At 42.7% G+C, this 13,285-nt stretch overlaps 1 protein-coding gene across 3 annotated transcripts in view; it reads left to right on the top strand.

The window, feature by feature from the left end:
- The window catches only part of LOC124868875, a 49,016-nt gene extending 45,685 nt beyond the window's left edge, over positions 1-3,331 (top strand). For all 3 annotated transcript variants that reach the window (XM_047366499.1, XM_047366500.1, XM_047366502.1), the window contains one exon: positions 856-3,331. In XM_047366499.1, the coding sequence (XP_047222455.1) occupies positions 856-1,674 (819 nt within the window). In that variant the 3' untranslated portion in view covers positions 1,675-3,331. The remainder of the gene's footprint in view (positions 1-855) is intronic.
- Positions 3,332-13,285: the final 9,954 nt, after the last annotated feature.

The raw sequence follows: 13,285 nt of genomic DNA, 5'->3' as shown, positions 1-13,285 counted from the left end.
ATGCAGCACAAAAAGAAGAAATAAACAATTTTATATTTCATTTATTGTCATACAACCATCCTGAAAAAGGGTTATTACCATAAGAGTTTGACAGAAAAAAGGTCAAACAGAAAATAGGGAACATTCAAAGTGTAATTGTACAGCAGCGATAACAACACAAGCAGGCACTTTCAAAGAGCCCTGCAGTGCCTGGAAGATTTAAAAAGTTGAATCAGTGAGTAAAAAGAAAAAGCTAAACTAAAACTGTACTAAAGAATGTTATCAGGTTTTACTTCCTATAACAGAGTGGCAGTGTGGCATATAGGTAAATCTCTATAATTTACATGATCATTGAAATCTTAATTTCTTTCAGTAACTATTTAAAACAGTAAAACTCATATATTTACTTATGTGTTAGGTGTTGTTTTTATTAACTTATTATTGAATAATTATTATATTCTACATGACCAATTTAAACAAGGGGAGTTTATGCCAGAAATGATAAGTAACGGTCTCCACAAGGAGAATAACTGACAAAAGGTCATTGCTATAGCGAGCCGGCAGTTTCCAGCATTCTTTATCTGCAAATATTAAGGAACGTTGAGTGGAAGGAAAAAGTGTGGTGGAAATGGTGCACAAACAACGGGAATAACCCCAAGCCTGAGAGGATTGTGAAGCAAAGCCCATTCAGGAGTATGGAGAAAATATACAAACAATGGACTGCAGTTAGAGGCACCACACACAGCAGGACATGGGCGATAACTGATGCATTTCTGACCTTGTATAACTTCGTGACATTTAAACCAATATAAAACAGCTTTTTTTGGATTATATTCCTTCAGTTCTCCCTGACCTTGTTATTTGTTTCTTCCACAGACTTGGTTAAGTTCACAATTTACCGGTGAATGCGTTCAATCCTTCTTGAGCTCAGTGGATATTGTCTCTTATGAAGTTACCTCCACCGTGGATGCCATGAAGTTCTGCAAGCCAGATGTAAAATTGATGTCAGAAAGCAACAAATACGACTCCAGCTGCTCCAGCTTTTCCAACCCCAGTTACTCTGAGCTTTGTGCTTCTCGTTGTGTGCCCACTAAGAAACTGCAGGCCTCTGTAGTTGATGCCCCTTACAAGCCTGTTCGAGGCCAAAGTGAAGAAAAAAGCACAGAACAAGATAGTGATTTGGTGGCAAAAAAAGATTTGGAAATGGTCAAGTTACTTTTTATGGGTGGTAATAAAAAGGAGGCAGTGGTGATTTCAGACTATGAGAAGGTTGAAAAGCAGCTGGCTGAGCGCCTCAGGCTTCACAGTGTTGATTCAGGCATGTGCAGTTATGAAGAAGTCAGTCAGGAAAACATGGAAGCAGACAGCGTCAATATGATTGATGGACATGATGAGGGGACACCCCACAATGAAGAGCAAGATCAGGAGAACAAGGCAGTGAATAAGACAAAATTAGATTTCAAGAAGTTGTTTGGAGGCAGTGGAGTCATTTTGGGGAAAAACAGTATCCAGATTTGTTCGGATTACAAACAAATCCCCAGCCTCAGCTGCGATTCAGGAGTTAGCATGATAACTAAGGAAAATGAGAGACAGGAAGACAGCACAGAGGATGACAATAAGCCCTCTGAGACGACTTGCTTCCTTTACCCTCCTCATCCTCCTAGCACCCTACCACACCAAGTATTGACCTCTTAAGCCCCAACCTCCAATACTGGGGGCAGAATTAAAATTTTGTTTCCTTCTACTTTCTTTACTGCTAGTTCCATTAGTTAAATATAAACATATGTGTTTTCCACTGAAATTGTAGAATCTTGGCTAAAAGCTTATATAAACCATTTCCATAAACACCAAAAACTGTTAAAACTAAAGGCAGTTGAATCAGGAAATAAACAAACTCCACAAAATAGCATCACTGCAAAACTCGGGCTCAGCTGTTCACTGCACGGCTTTCACACATCCAGCCAACATGTCTTCTGTAAGCAGGAGCTCACAGATTCCAAAGAATACATTTTGTAATCCATCCAGGTTTTACTCAACCAGCAGCAAAGGAAGACCAGAATTATCATTCCCAATTGAAAAACAAAACAACATAATTATCAACACAATTGTTTTTTAGATAATGTCAATTCTCAGAAAAAAAATCTGTTAGATTTGCGTTATTTTGAGCTCAAGTCTTTGAGTCCAGTTGTACCATCTTGCTGTGGTAATGACATATTTAAGCAGATTGCTCTTTAAGATTGTAGACTGAAGCAGTCCTGTGATTATGGCCACATGCAGATAAGGCAGAAGAAGAGCTGAAATTGACATCAGACCTTATATTACAGTCAGACTTACCTCAGGATTGTTCTAAAGAATTTATCCAGCACTTATTTCTCTAGTGGAAGGTGGCGGCTTTAATGAATGTATTTTGTCCATTTTATCTGATATATTTATTCCAGCTTGTTCATCAGTATGCATGGAATATGACACTTTTGCAACATGTTATTTTAATTTGACAAATGCATTTTCTTTTATTATGCTAATTTAAATAGATGATATGTGTCAGTTCTTTGTTGTGATGGTTTGAATAGCCTATTTTTAGAGCTTTTAGATGAACAGCACTGTAATATTTACAGATTATCCTTTTTTCTTTCAGTCACAATTCCTGCAATGCATTTCTGATGTATATGATGTAATGTGAGTAAAATTTTAATATCTTTTGATGATCTTCTGCAAGAAGATTCATAAAACTCATTCATTCATTTATTTATTTAAGCTGCATTTAATCGGGTGATTTTTATATTTAACAATGTCCCTGTTTCAAATGTGTATGGCAGCTTTACGGAGATGTACTGACATGAAAAAATCTTTCAGCATTCCTGAATGATTATGGTAAACAACTTCCTTTAAGATCTGAGTTTGGTAAAGTGATGAAAGAAAAATAAAGTTTCATTTGATAATGACCCCTACACTGATAAGATGATAAAACAGCAGCAGAAATATTTTCTAACATTTGACCTTATTTATTTACTATGCACAGAAGGTGTAGCTGCCCAACTTGCTAAATGAATTCCTGTCTTTTAGTAAACATGGATCATTTATCATTTTATCATTTATCATTTTTTATGTTAAATGTAGAGAATTTACATTCCAGTGTGGCAGCTCTAGTGTTTTGGTTTTATTTTATTTCATAGCCTACTAGTAATTGTATACACTTTGCATCAGTAACCAGGACTTGAAATGATTTCAGATTTTATGTTCTTTATATTTTCCAAATATTTTCTCTGTAAGGTCTGCGAAGATATGTAAATACCTTCTACAGCTATGAGGGGGTTGAATGCTCAATAAAACCCATGTGGAAATGTAACATTTCCACATTTTGTCTTGCTTTTTTCATTATAAGAGGATACATTTTCTGAAAACCCAAGTAATATCTAATAAGACCGATGTAACCAGGCCTGCATGGTGGTGCAGTTGTTAGCATGATTGCTTTGCAACAAGAAGGTTCTAAGTTTGAGTCCCAGTTGGCACCTATCTTCAATGAGTTTGTGTGCTACCCCTGTGAACGCATGGGTTCTCTGCATTCATTTTAGGTTAGCTGGCCACTCCAAATTGGCTCATGTGTGACTTTGAGTCTTTTTGTCTGCTCTGTGTGGCATCCTCACGATAGATTAAGTGGGTAAAGAAAAGGGGATATAGATTATGTAACAAGCGGAAACAATTAAAACCAAAAAAATATTTTTGGTTATATTTGTGTCCGTCTTGCACACTTTGTTACTTATACACTTAGATTCATTGCTTTTAGAACAAGGAAAAGAAAAAATCAGTTTTAAGTCTCATATCCTTTCCATGTATGTGTGAATGTTATCATAAAATGTTAAAACGTTTATATGCTTAGCTACTCAATCCTAGACATGTGTGAGTAGGGCCAGTATGGATTTTACCCAGGCTGATGGCACAGTTGTTACCACTGTTGCCTTTTCAGCAATGGGATATGTCTCACTAGAGACACACAAAAAGGACCTTTTCGCATCAAGGCAACAGTGCTACCAACTGTGCCACAGTGGAGCCCAAAATCACCTAAATATGTCTGATTTGGAACTAAGTCAGTACAACAGAGAACTTGGACAAAACCCATGCATTGAATGGATGAGAACAAAAACATACAAAATTGTTCCAGTTGTATTAGACAGCCATAGTCAGATTGTTGTTGCAGTTTGGTCACAGTTCTTCCTGTTGCACCACATCCTGCTGACTGTGAGGAATTGTTCACCTTAGATTCGGTAAAAATGAGCAGTAGCGTTGAATGAGGCTGAAAACCCTCATGCAACCAGCATCCACTTCTGATTGTAATTCTTGAACTTGTTTTTTCCTGTGTAACCAACCAAAGACCCTTTTTAGGTAAGAAAAACAGAAAACACACTTTGAACAGATGAGATAGTAATGATTTTATTTATTGTTTATTGATTTCCTCAATGAGAACAGGTAGTTATGCACACATCAATAGTTTATTATCTCTGTGGTGATTAAATGCGGGGGCTTTTCCTTGTTCATCTTAAGGGCTCTTCTTGTATAAGGATTGTAATATGAATTTGAGGACAATTCTGCAAAAGTGTATTTATTATGTATTTGTAATTCAATTCAATTCAGTTTTATTTATATAGCGCCAATTCACAACACATGTCGTCTCAAGGCACTTCATAAAGGGTTTGAATGTTATAGGGTTGTTGAGGAGGTTAGATTAAACTACTGAGTGTTAAGTTTGGCCATTTGAGAATGGGCTATGTGTAGGGGTACTAAGTAAAATAACACAAAAGGTGTGTCCATGTAGAGCCCACTGGTGGCCATTGTTATACTAAAAACCACAAGGATTGGGATACCTCTCTCTGTCAGACTAATTATAACCATTGGAAAAGAGAAGGGGTCACACAGGTAGCAGAAATGGAGGGTGTGTTTGCACCTCAACCATAACTGAGCCGGTTTAGGCTAAACCTGACTCCCCCTTACTCCATTCAAGAAGGAGGAAGGAAGGCAGAGGTAAAAAATAATTGGAGATTGTTGTTTCCTGTTGCATTGTGTGAAAGGTGGGTAAGTTTAAAATGGGCTAAGTCAATTCAATCGAATCATATAGATTTCCAGTCAGGCACATGCATTCCAATTAATAACTAACCATTGAACAATACAGTCAGATTCAGTTATTAATACAAATTTCTATCTAAGGAAACCCAGCAGATTGCATCCAGTCAGTGACTTGCAGCATTCACTCCTCCTGGATGAGCATGTAACGACAGTGGACAGTAACTGGTGTTGAATTTGCAGCAATCCCTCATACTGAGCATGCATGTAGTGACAGTGGAGAGGAAAAACTCCCTTTTAACAGGAAAAACCTCCAGCAGAACCAGGCTCAGTGTGAGCGGCCATCTGCCATGACCGACTGGGGGTTTGAGAGAACAGAGCAGAGAAGGAAAAAGAACACAGAAGCAGAACACTGAAGCACTGATCCAGGAGTACTTTCTATGGGAAGGAAAAGTAAATGTTAATGGATGTAGCTCCTTTAGTCGTTTCATCTAGGAAGAAAGAACAGATGAACTCTGAGCCAGTTTTCAAGGTTAGAGTCTGAAAGAGAGCATGTATAATTAGTTACAGTAAAAGCTCAGTCAGTAGGAGAGAGACAGGGTTAAACACTGAAAGACAGGGCCAAGTTTATCATCAGTAGAAGGTGAGCATTAAGTTGTTGCCATCAGAAGCTTGGACGTTACCCCCCCTCCATGAAGGTGTCACAGGTAGACACAGAGTCAGGCCAGGTGTAGCTTCTAGGAAGAGAAAAGAGAGAGAACATAGAGTTAAAAGCTGAAATAACGGCAAATAATGCAAAATTGGAGAGTAATATGAGAATGTAGCAAAGAGAGTGAAAGTGGTCATTATGTCCTCCAGCAGCCTAAGCCTATAGTAGCATAACTACAGAGATAGCTCAGGATAACCTAAGTCACTCTTATCATAAGCTTTATCAAAAAGGAAAGTTTTAAATCTAGCGTTAAAAGTAGACAGGGTGTCTGCCTCATGGACTAAAACTGGGAGCTGGTTCCACAGGAGAGGAGCTCAATAATTAAAGGATCTGCCTCCCATTCTACTTCTAGAGACTCTAGGAACCACCAGTAAACCTGCAGTCTGAGAACGAAGTGCTCTGTTAGGAACATACAGAACAATCAGATCTCTGATGTATGATGGAGCTAGATCATTAAGGGCTTTATATGTGAGGAGGAGAATTTTAAATTCTATTCAGGATTTAACAGGGAGCCAATGAAGGGAAGCTAAAATAGGAGAAATATGATCTCTCTTTTTAATTTTCATCAGAACTCTTGCTGCAGCATTTTGAATCAGCTGAAGGCTTTTAACTGCATTTTGTGGACATCCTGATAGTAAAGAATTACAATAGTCCAGCCTTGAAGTAACAAATGCATGGGCTAGTTTTTCAGCGTCACTCCTGAATAGGATATTTCTAATTTTGGCAATGTAGCAGAGGTGAAAGAAGGAAATCCTAGAAACCTGTTTAATATGGGATTTAAATTACATGTCCTGGTCAAAAATAACACCAAGGTTTTTTACTTTATTATCGGAGGTCAATTAATGCCATCCAGGTTAAGTGATTGACTAAGCAGTTTCTTTTTTTAAAGACTCCGGTCCAAAGACGACAACTTCTGTCTTGTCTGAATTTAGAAGCAGAAAATTGAAAGTCATCCAAGTTTTTATGTCTTCAAGACATGCTTGTAGTCTGTCTAACTGGTTGGGCTCATCAGGATTTATGGATAAGTAAAGCTGAGTATCATCAGCGTGACAGTGAAAATTTATCCTATGCTGCCTGATAATTTTACCTTTTCCCAATTACTGAACCCTGTGGTACTCCACAATCAACCCTGGAGTTTAAAGATGATTTATCACTTACATGAACAAACTGGAATCTGTCAGACAAATAAGATTTAAACCAGCCTAGCGCTGTTCCCCTGATCCCAACAGCATATTCCAGCCTTTCTAAGAGAATATTGTGATCGACTGTATCAAATGCAGCACTGAGATCTAACAGGACAAGTACAGACACTAGTCCATTATCTGAGGCCATAAGAATATCATTAGTGACTTTCAGCAGAGCTGTTTCAGTGCTAAGATGAGCTCTGAACCTTGACTGAAACTCTTCAAACAGGTCATTGCTGTGTAAATGCTCACACATTTGATTAACAACTATTTTCTCAAGAATTTTAGATAAGAATGAAAGATTGGATGTAGGTCTGTAATTTTTCAAGTCATCTCGATCAAGTGAAGGTTTCTTAAGTAAAGATTACAGCTACCTTAAAAGCTTGTGGTACATATCCATTAACTAAGGATAGATTAATCATATCTAAAATGGTGCTGGTAATCAGAGGGAACACTTCCTTAAATAATTTGGGATTGGGTCTAACATACAAGTTGAAGGTTTAGATGAAGCTAATATTTTTGATAACTCAGGAAGCTTCACAGGATCAAAACAGTCCAAACACAAATCAGGTTCTGCAGTTATTTCCAATGTTGTCTCACTTGCTGAGGATGAAGTAATCATCTTTGATGGTATGTCAAAGATTTTATTTTTAATATAATCAATTTTATTTAAGAAGAATCCCATAAAGTCATGACTGCTGGGAGCTAAGGGAATGGATGGCTCAACAGAGCTATGACTATGTGTAAGTTTAGCAACTGTACTAAAGAGAAACCTATGATTATTCTTGTTCTCTTCTATTAATGATGAGAAATAAGCTGTTCTGGCTTGGCGAAGTGTCTTTTTATACAACAGCAGGCTATTTTTCCAGATTAAGTAGGAATCCTATAGGTGTGTAGAGCGCCATTTTTTCTCCAATTTTCTAACAGTGTGCTTTAAAGTACACAGCTCTGAATTTAACCAGGGAGCAAGCCTCCTATGAATAAGACAGCGGTTGAATGACAGCATGCGGCTAAACATGTCGTCATTGGTCAGATTGGGGAGGGGACCAGAGAAAATTACGGAGTCCAACATTGTTTAGGCAAACTTACACACCGAAGCAACACTAACATTGGTGACCTCCGATTGACGTAACCGGGTGTCATTACCGCTAGCATGAATAACAATCTAACTGTATTTACGCTTATCCTTAGCCAGCAGTTTCAGGTAGGATTTGATGTCGCCCGTTCTGGCCCCTGGCAGACATTAGACTATGGTCGCTGGTGTCTGTAGTCCCACGTTTCTGACTATGGAGCAGCCAATTACCAGAGTTGGCTTCTCAGCGGGTGTGACGCTGAGCGGGGAAAATATGTTAGAAACGCATACGGGTTGGTGGTGACCTGTGGGCTGGGATCTAGGACTATGCTTTCTACGTACTGTCACCCAGCCGGCCTGAGACCCCGGCTGCGCGGGATCTGCTGGAGGACTGCTACCCTTGGTGGCTCCGCGCTGGCTAAGGGGCCTCGGCTGTCTGCTGGTTTTTCAACAGCACAGAGCCGGGCCTCCAATTCCGACACCCTAGCCTCCAAAGCTACAAAAATGCTACATTTATTACACGTACCATTATCACTAAAGGAGGCAGAGGAGTAACTGAACATCTGACACAGAGAGCAGGAGAGAGGAGACTCAGAGAGAGAAACAGCAGGACAGGTAGCCATGGTGGAGCTAAAGCTAAGCTAGCGACCCCTTACCACTACTACAAAAACTGTGTAAAACACGGAGAGTCCCCAAACGTTAAAAGTAGCAACAGAAAGTAAGGGTTTTAACGTGCTTATGTATTAGAACAAGTAAGAGATATCACAGTAGAGACAAATCAGATCAAACGAGAGAGCCTTCACACACCAAACTATTTACCAACAGCGAAAACAGGAAGTGACGTTACCCAGAGCAACAGAGCATCTACGTTTATGGTGGAAACAGGAGAGTTGAGGTGCACATTTAATTCTGCCGTGATTTGGGCAGCCGTGGTTTTATGTTTTTTGGATACAATGCGGGTTAGCACCCGAACATCCCTTTCAGACAGCTTCCTCTTGCATCCACAGTAAATCCTGTAGGATGTGGTTCGTCCTTCTTGGTGGTATGCTGACATTACCCTGGATACCGTGGCTCTTGATACATCACAAAGACTTGCTGTCTTGGTCACAGATGCACCAGCAAGACGTGCACCAACAATTTGTCCTCTTTTGAACTCTGGTATGTCACCCATAATGTTGTGTGCATTTCAATATTTTGAGCAAAACCGTGCTCTTACCCTGCTAATTGAACCTTCACACTCTGCTCTTACTGGTGCAATGTGCAACCAATGAAGACTGGCTACCAGGCTGGTCCAATTTAGCCTTGAAACCTCCCACACTAAAATGACAGGTGTTTCAGTTTCATTGTCCAACCCCTGTACATTAATGTTCACTAATAATCACTCACATGCATTTCTTCCCTATTCTAACCGTCACATGTAAATGTGACCCAGTGTCTGGCTGTACTCAATTGTTATCTTGGTCTGTGTGCAGCTGGTCTTGCAATAACCGAAGGCAGTACCAACTGTCCCTGTTTCCACTCCCCAACTGAAACTTGTAAATGTCACACACCCATCTGATATGTCTGTACACTTTACTGTATAAATAAATGGAGCTGAGGTAACCACACTTGTAGCTCACACTCTCGTGAGTAGTTGCCCTCGCTGCGAGAAAATTAAAGAGTCTCTGTGTCGTTCCGCTGTGTCTGACTGTTGGTTTGGGTTGGCCACTCACTCCAACCACCTAACACCTTCTTTTTCAAGGGGGCTGCATTGTCTAAAGCATCACGCAATGATGAAGTAACACTATGAACAAGAGAATCAATTTGTGAAGGGGAAGAAACAAATGTATTGCCCTCCACTGTTTTTTTCTGTGATAATGAGGAAATTAAAAGTGAAACAGATTCTTTAAAGGTTGTTACAGCATTGTCTGATAATGATCTACTATAATGAAATTTTATTTCAGGTGTGGAGTACTTGGTTAAATTAAACTCAAAGGTTATTAAAAAATGGTCAAACAGAACAGGGTTATGAAAAAATATTATGTCTTTACACTCAATGCCATATGTCAGCACATGCTCCAGAGAATGAAGACAAAGGTGGGTAGGTTTGTTAATGTTTTGAGCAAAGCCAATTGAGTCTAAGATAGCATTAAAGGCTATATTTAGGCTATCACTTTTAGTGTCGACATGAATGTTAAAATCCCCCACTATAATAACCTTACCTGTATTTAACAATAAATCAGATAAAAGGTCTGAAAAATGATCTAAAAATTGAGAGTAAGGGCCTGGTGTACAGTACAAAACAACAAACAGAAGTGGTTTTAGTGCTTTACAATTTTGATGAGGAAAACTAAGGATTAAATATTCAAAATATTCAAGAGTTGTAGCTATTGATTGGTCTGGGACTAATCAATAAATCGTACTTAAAGATGGTTGCTACTCCTCCTTCTCGCCCAGTATATCGAGGAATGTGGAAATTTAAATAATTAGTAGGAATTGACTCATTTATAGTAACACAATCCTCTTGCTGCAGCCAGATTTCTGTGAGGCAAAATAAATCAATCTGATTGTCACAAATCAGGTCACTAACTAGCAAAGTCTTTGAAGAAAGAGATCTTATGTTCAGTAAGCCACATTTAATTGTTTTATTTTTCTTTTTATTCTGAGTTGTGTTTATTTTTATGAGATTTTCATGATTTCCTCCTTTTAAATTATTTTTTTATCTATTCAATTTTGGCCGTGGGCGAGACTGTCTTAATAGGGTAATGGGTGGGTAGCAGTACAGAAGCTGCAGAGAGGAGTGTTAAACTACGATCCTGCTTCCTGGTCCGAACCCTGGGTTGTCAGAGTTCTGGAGAACTAATAAATTATTCCAGATTCCTAGAAAGAAGAGCTGCTCCATCCAAAGTGGGATGGATGCCGTCTGTCCGAATCAGACCAGGTTTTCCCCAAAATGTTCGCCAATTATCAATGTAGCCCACATCGTTTTCTGGACACCACCTAGACAGCCAGTGGTTGAATGACAGCATCCGGCTAAACACGTCGTCACTGATTAGATCGGAGAGGGGACCAGAGAAAATTACGGAGTCCAACATTGTTTAGGCAAACTTACACACCGAAGCAACACTAACATTGGTGACCTCCGATTGACGTAACCGGTGTCATTACCGCTATCATGAATAACAATCTTATTGTATTTACGCTTATCCTTAGCCAGCAGTTTCAGGTAGGATTTAATGTCGCCCGTTCTGGCCCCTGGCAGACATTTGACTATGGTCGCTGGTGTCTGTAGTGCCACGTTTTTGACTATGGAGCAGCCAATTACCAGAGTTGGCTTCTCAGCGGGTGTGTCGTTGAGCGGGGAAAATATGTTAGAAACGCAGATGGGTTGGTGGTGACCTGTGGGCTGGGATCTAGGACTATGCTTTCTACATACTGTCACCCAACCAGTCTGAGGCCCCGGCTGCGCAGGCTCTGCTGGAGGACTGCTACGGGGAGCTACTCTCGGTGGCTCCGCGCTGGCCAAGGGGCCTCGGCTATCTGCTGGTTTTACAACAGCGCAGATCCGGGCCTCCAATTCGGACACCCTCGCCTCCAAAGCTACAAAAATGCTACATTTATTACACGTACCATTATCACTAAAGGAGGCAGAGGAGTAACTGAACATCTGACACAGAGAGCAGGAGAGAGGAGGAGACTTAGAGAGAGAAACAGGGGTGGGTCTTGGGGATTGTCTGGTGCTGGGCTGGCGTTTCGGCTCTCTTTGGATCGCTTGGGTTCCCTTGGCCACCCTCACCACCGCATGGCTGTGGTGCGCCATGCGGGGGTGCGGGTGGCCGGCGGGCTGGGGCACCCCCGGGTTTGGGGGTTGGGTTGGCGGGGTGCCCAGTAACTGGGGCCGCCGTGGCCTTCTTTCCACTGCTTTCTTCTGTGGTCTTGGCCCAGGGTTGGGCGCTGGGGTGCGGTTGGTGGTCGGGTGGGTGGGGCGGCGGAGCATGTCTTGTGACTGCACCGGGACGGCTGGCGGGTTGTGCTTGGCCTGGAGCGGTTGGCCTGCATGGCCCAGGTCCCCGGCCCGTGCATGTATCCCTCTCGTGGACTGGTGGGCTGGGGCTGCTGGCACTGTCTGGGGGGGTTGGGCGGGCTTGGAGGTGTGCTGCTCTTCTGGCTGTCTTGTCCGAGGGGGGATCGGGGCGGTGGACTGGGGGGTGGCGTGGAGGGGCTGCGGCCTGTGGGGTGGAGGGGTTGTGTCCACTTCTAGGGTGTGGGGTCACTGGCGTTTGGATCGGCTGGGCGGCGATGGTGGAGCTGAGCTGGATAGTGTTTCTCCCTGGACAGTCGTTGCAGTGGCAGTGATGTAGTGTTTTTTGTTGCTGAGGGGGGCGTGGTGGGGTCACTGGCCCCGGGTGCCTGCCGCTGGCCGGGGACATCTTAGTGGATGAGTTTGTCCCGTCATGGTGTGGGGTCGGGGGTCCGGTTCTGGTTGCGGTGCTGGGTGGGGTCTGCCCTGTTGCGCCAGTGGGCGGGGGTGGCGTTGCGCAGGGCTCTTGCCTTGCCATTGCGTCGCGCTGTGTGGTGGGGGAGCGGGGTGCGGCGGGGGTTCTTAGAGCGGGGCTGTGTGTGGAGCTTGCGCTGTGTGGGTGTGGCTTCATTGGCTTCTCGGCCATGGAGTTCACCTGTGGAGGTGTGCCCCTGTGGGGGTGGGGATTTGTGGCATTTGGGTTCGGGGGGATGTGTTCGATATCGGTGTCCTTGTTGGGGTTGGCCCTGTGGGAAGGTTCTTGTTGGGGTTCACTGGGGGTGGGAGACTCATGGGGTTGGGATTGGAGCTCGTTGGGGGGTCGGGACTGCTCCGTCCTGGGGCGGCTCCGGTTGGCGGGTTGCTTTGGGCCATGTGGACCCCTCTTTTGTACATAGCCCCCTCTCCGGAGGTGGACGGGGGTTGTTGGGGACTGGGTTCGGGGCGGGGGGGCGGGAGCTGGGCCAGGATCACCTGGGTCTGGGCAGTACCGGCGCTGTCTGCCTGCCTCTGCCCCAGGAGGGAAGGGGACCACCTCCTGGGTCTGGGGGCTGATTGCCCCGAGGGGGTACCGGCGCCTGGACCTGGGAGTATGGAGTATGCATGGGGAGTGTGAGTGAGTGTATGACGTCCATTGTTGTTTATCCTTACGTTGGGTGTGAGTGATTTTATGTGTATGCATGAGGGTGGGAGTGGGTGATTGTGACTGTGTGTGCCTGTTTTTTTTTTTTTTTGCGACAGGTTGGGTCTTGAACTGCTCCCTCTCCTGGATCAGCTTCCTCCCCGCC

Source organism: Girardinichthys multiradiatus, chromosome 5, assembly GCF_021462225.1.
Source record: "Girardinichthys multiradiatus isolate DD_20200921_A chromosome 5, DD_fGirMul_XY1, whole genome shotgun sequence".
Taxonomy (NCBI): domain Eukaryota; kingdom Metazoa; phylum Chordata; class Actinopteri; order Cyprinodontiformes; family Goodeidae; genus Girardinichthys; species Girardinichthys multiradiatus.
This window is presented reverse-complemented; position numbering and strand designations above follow the sequence as displayed.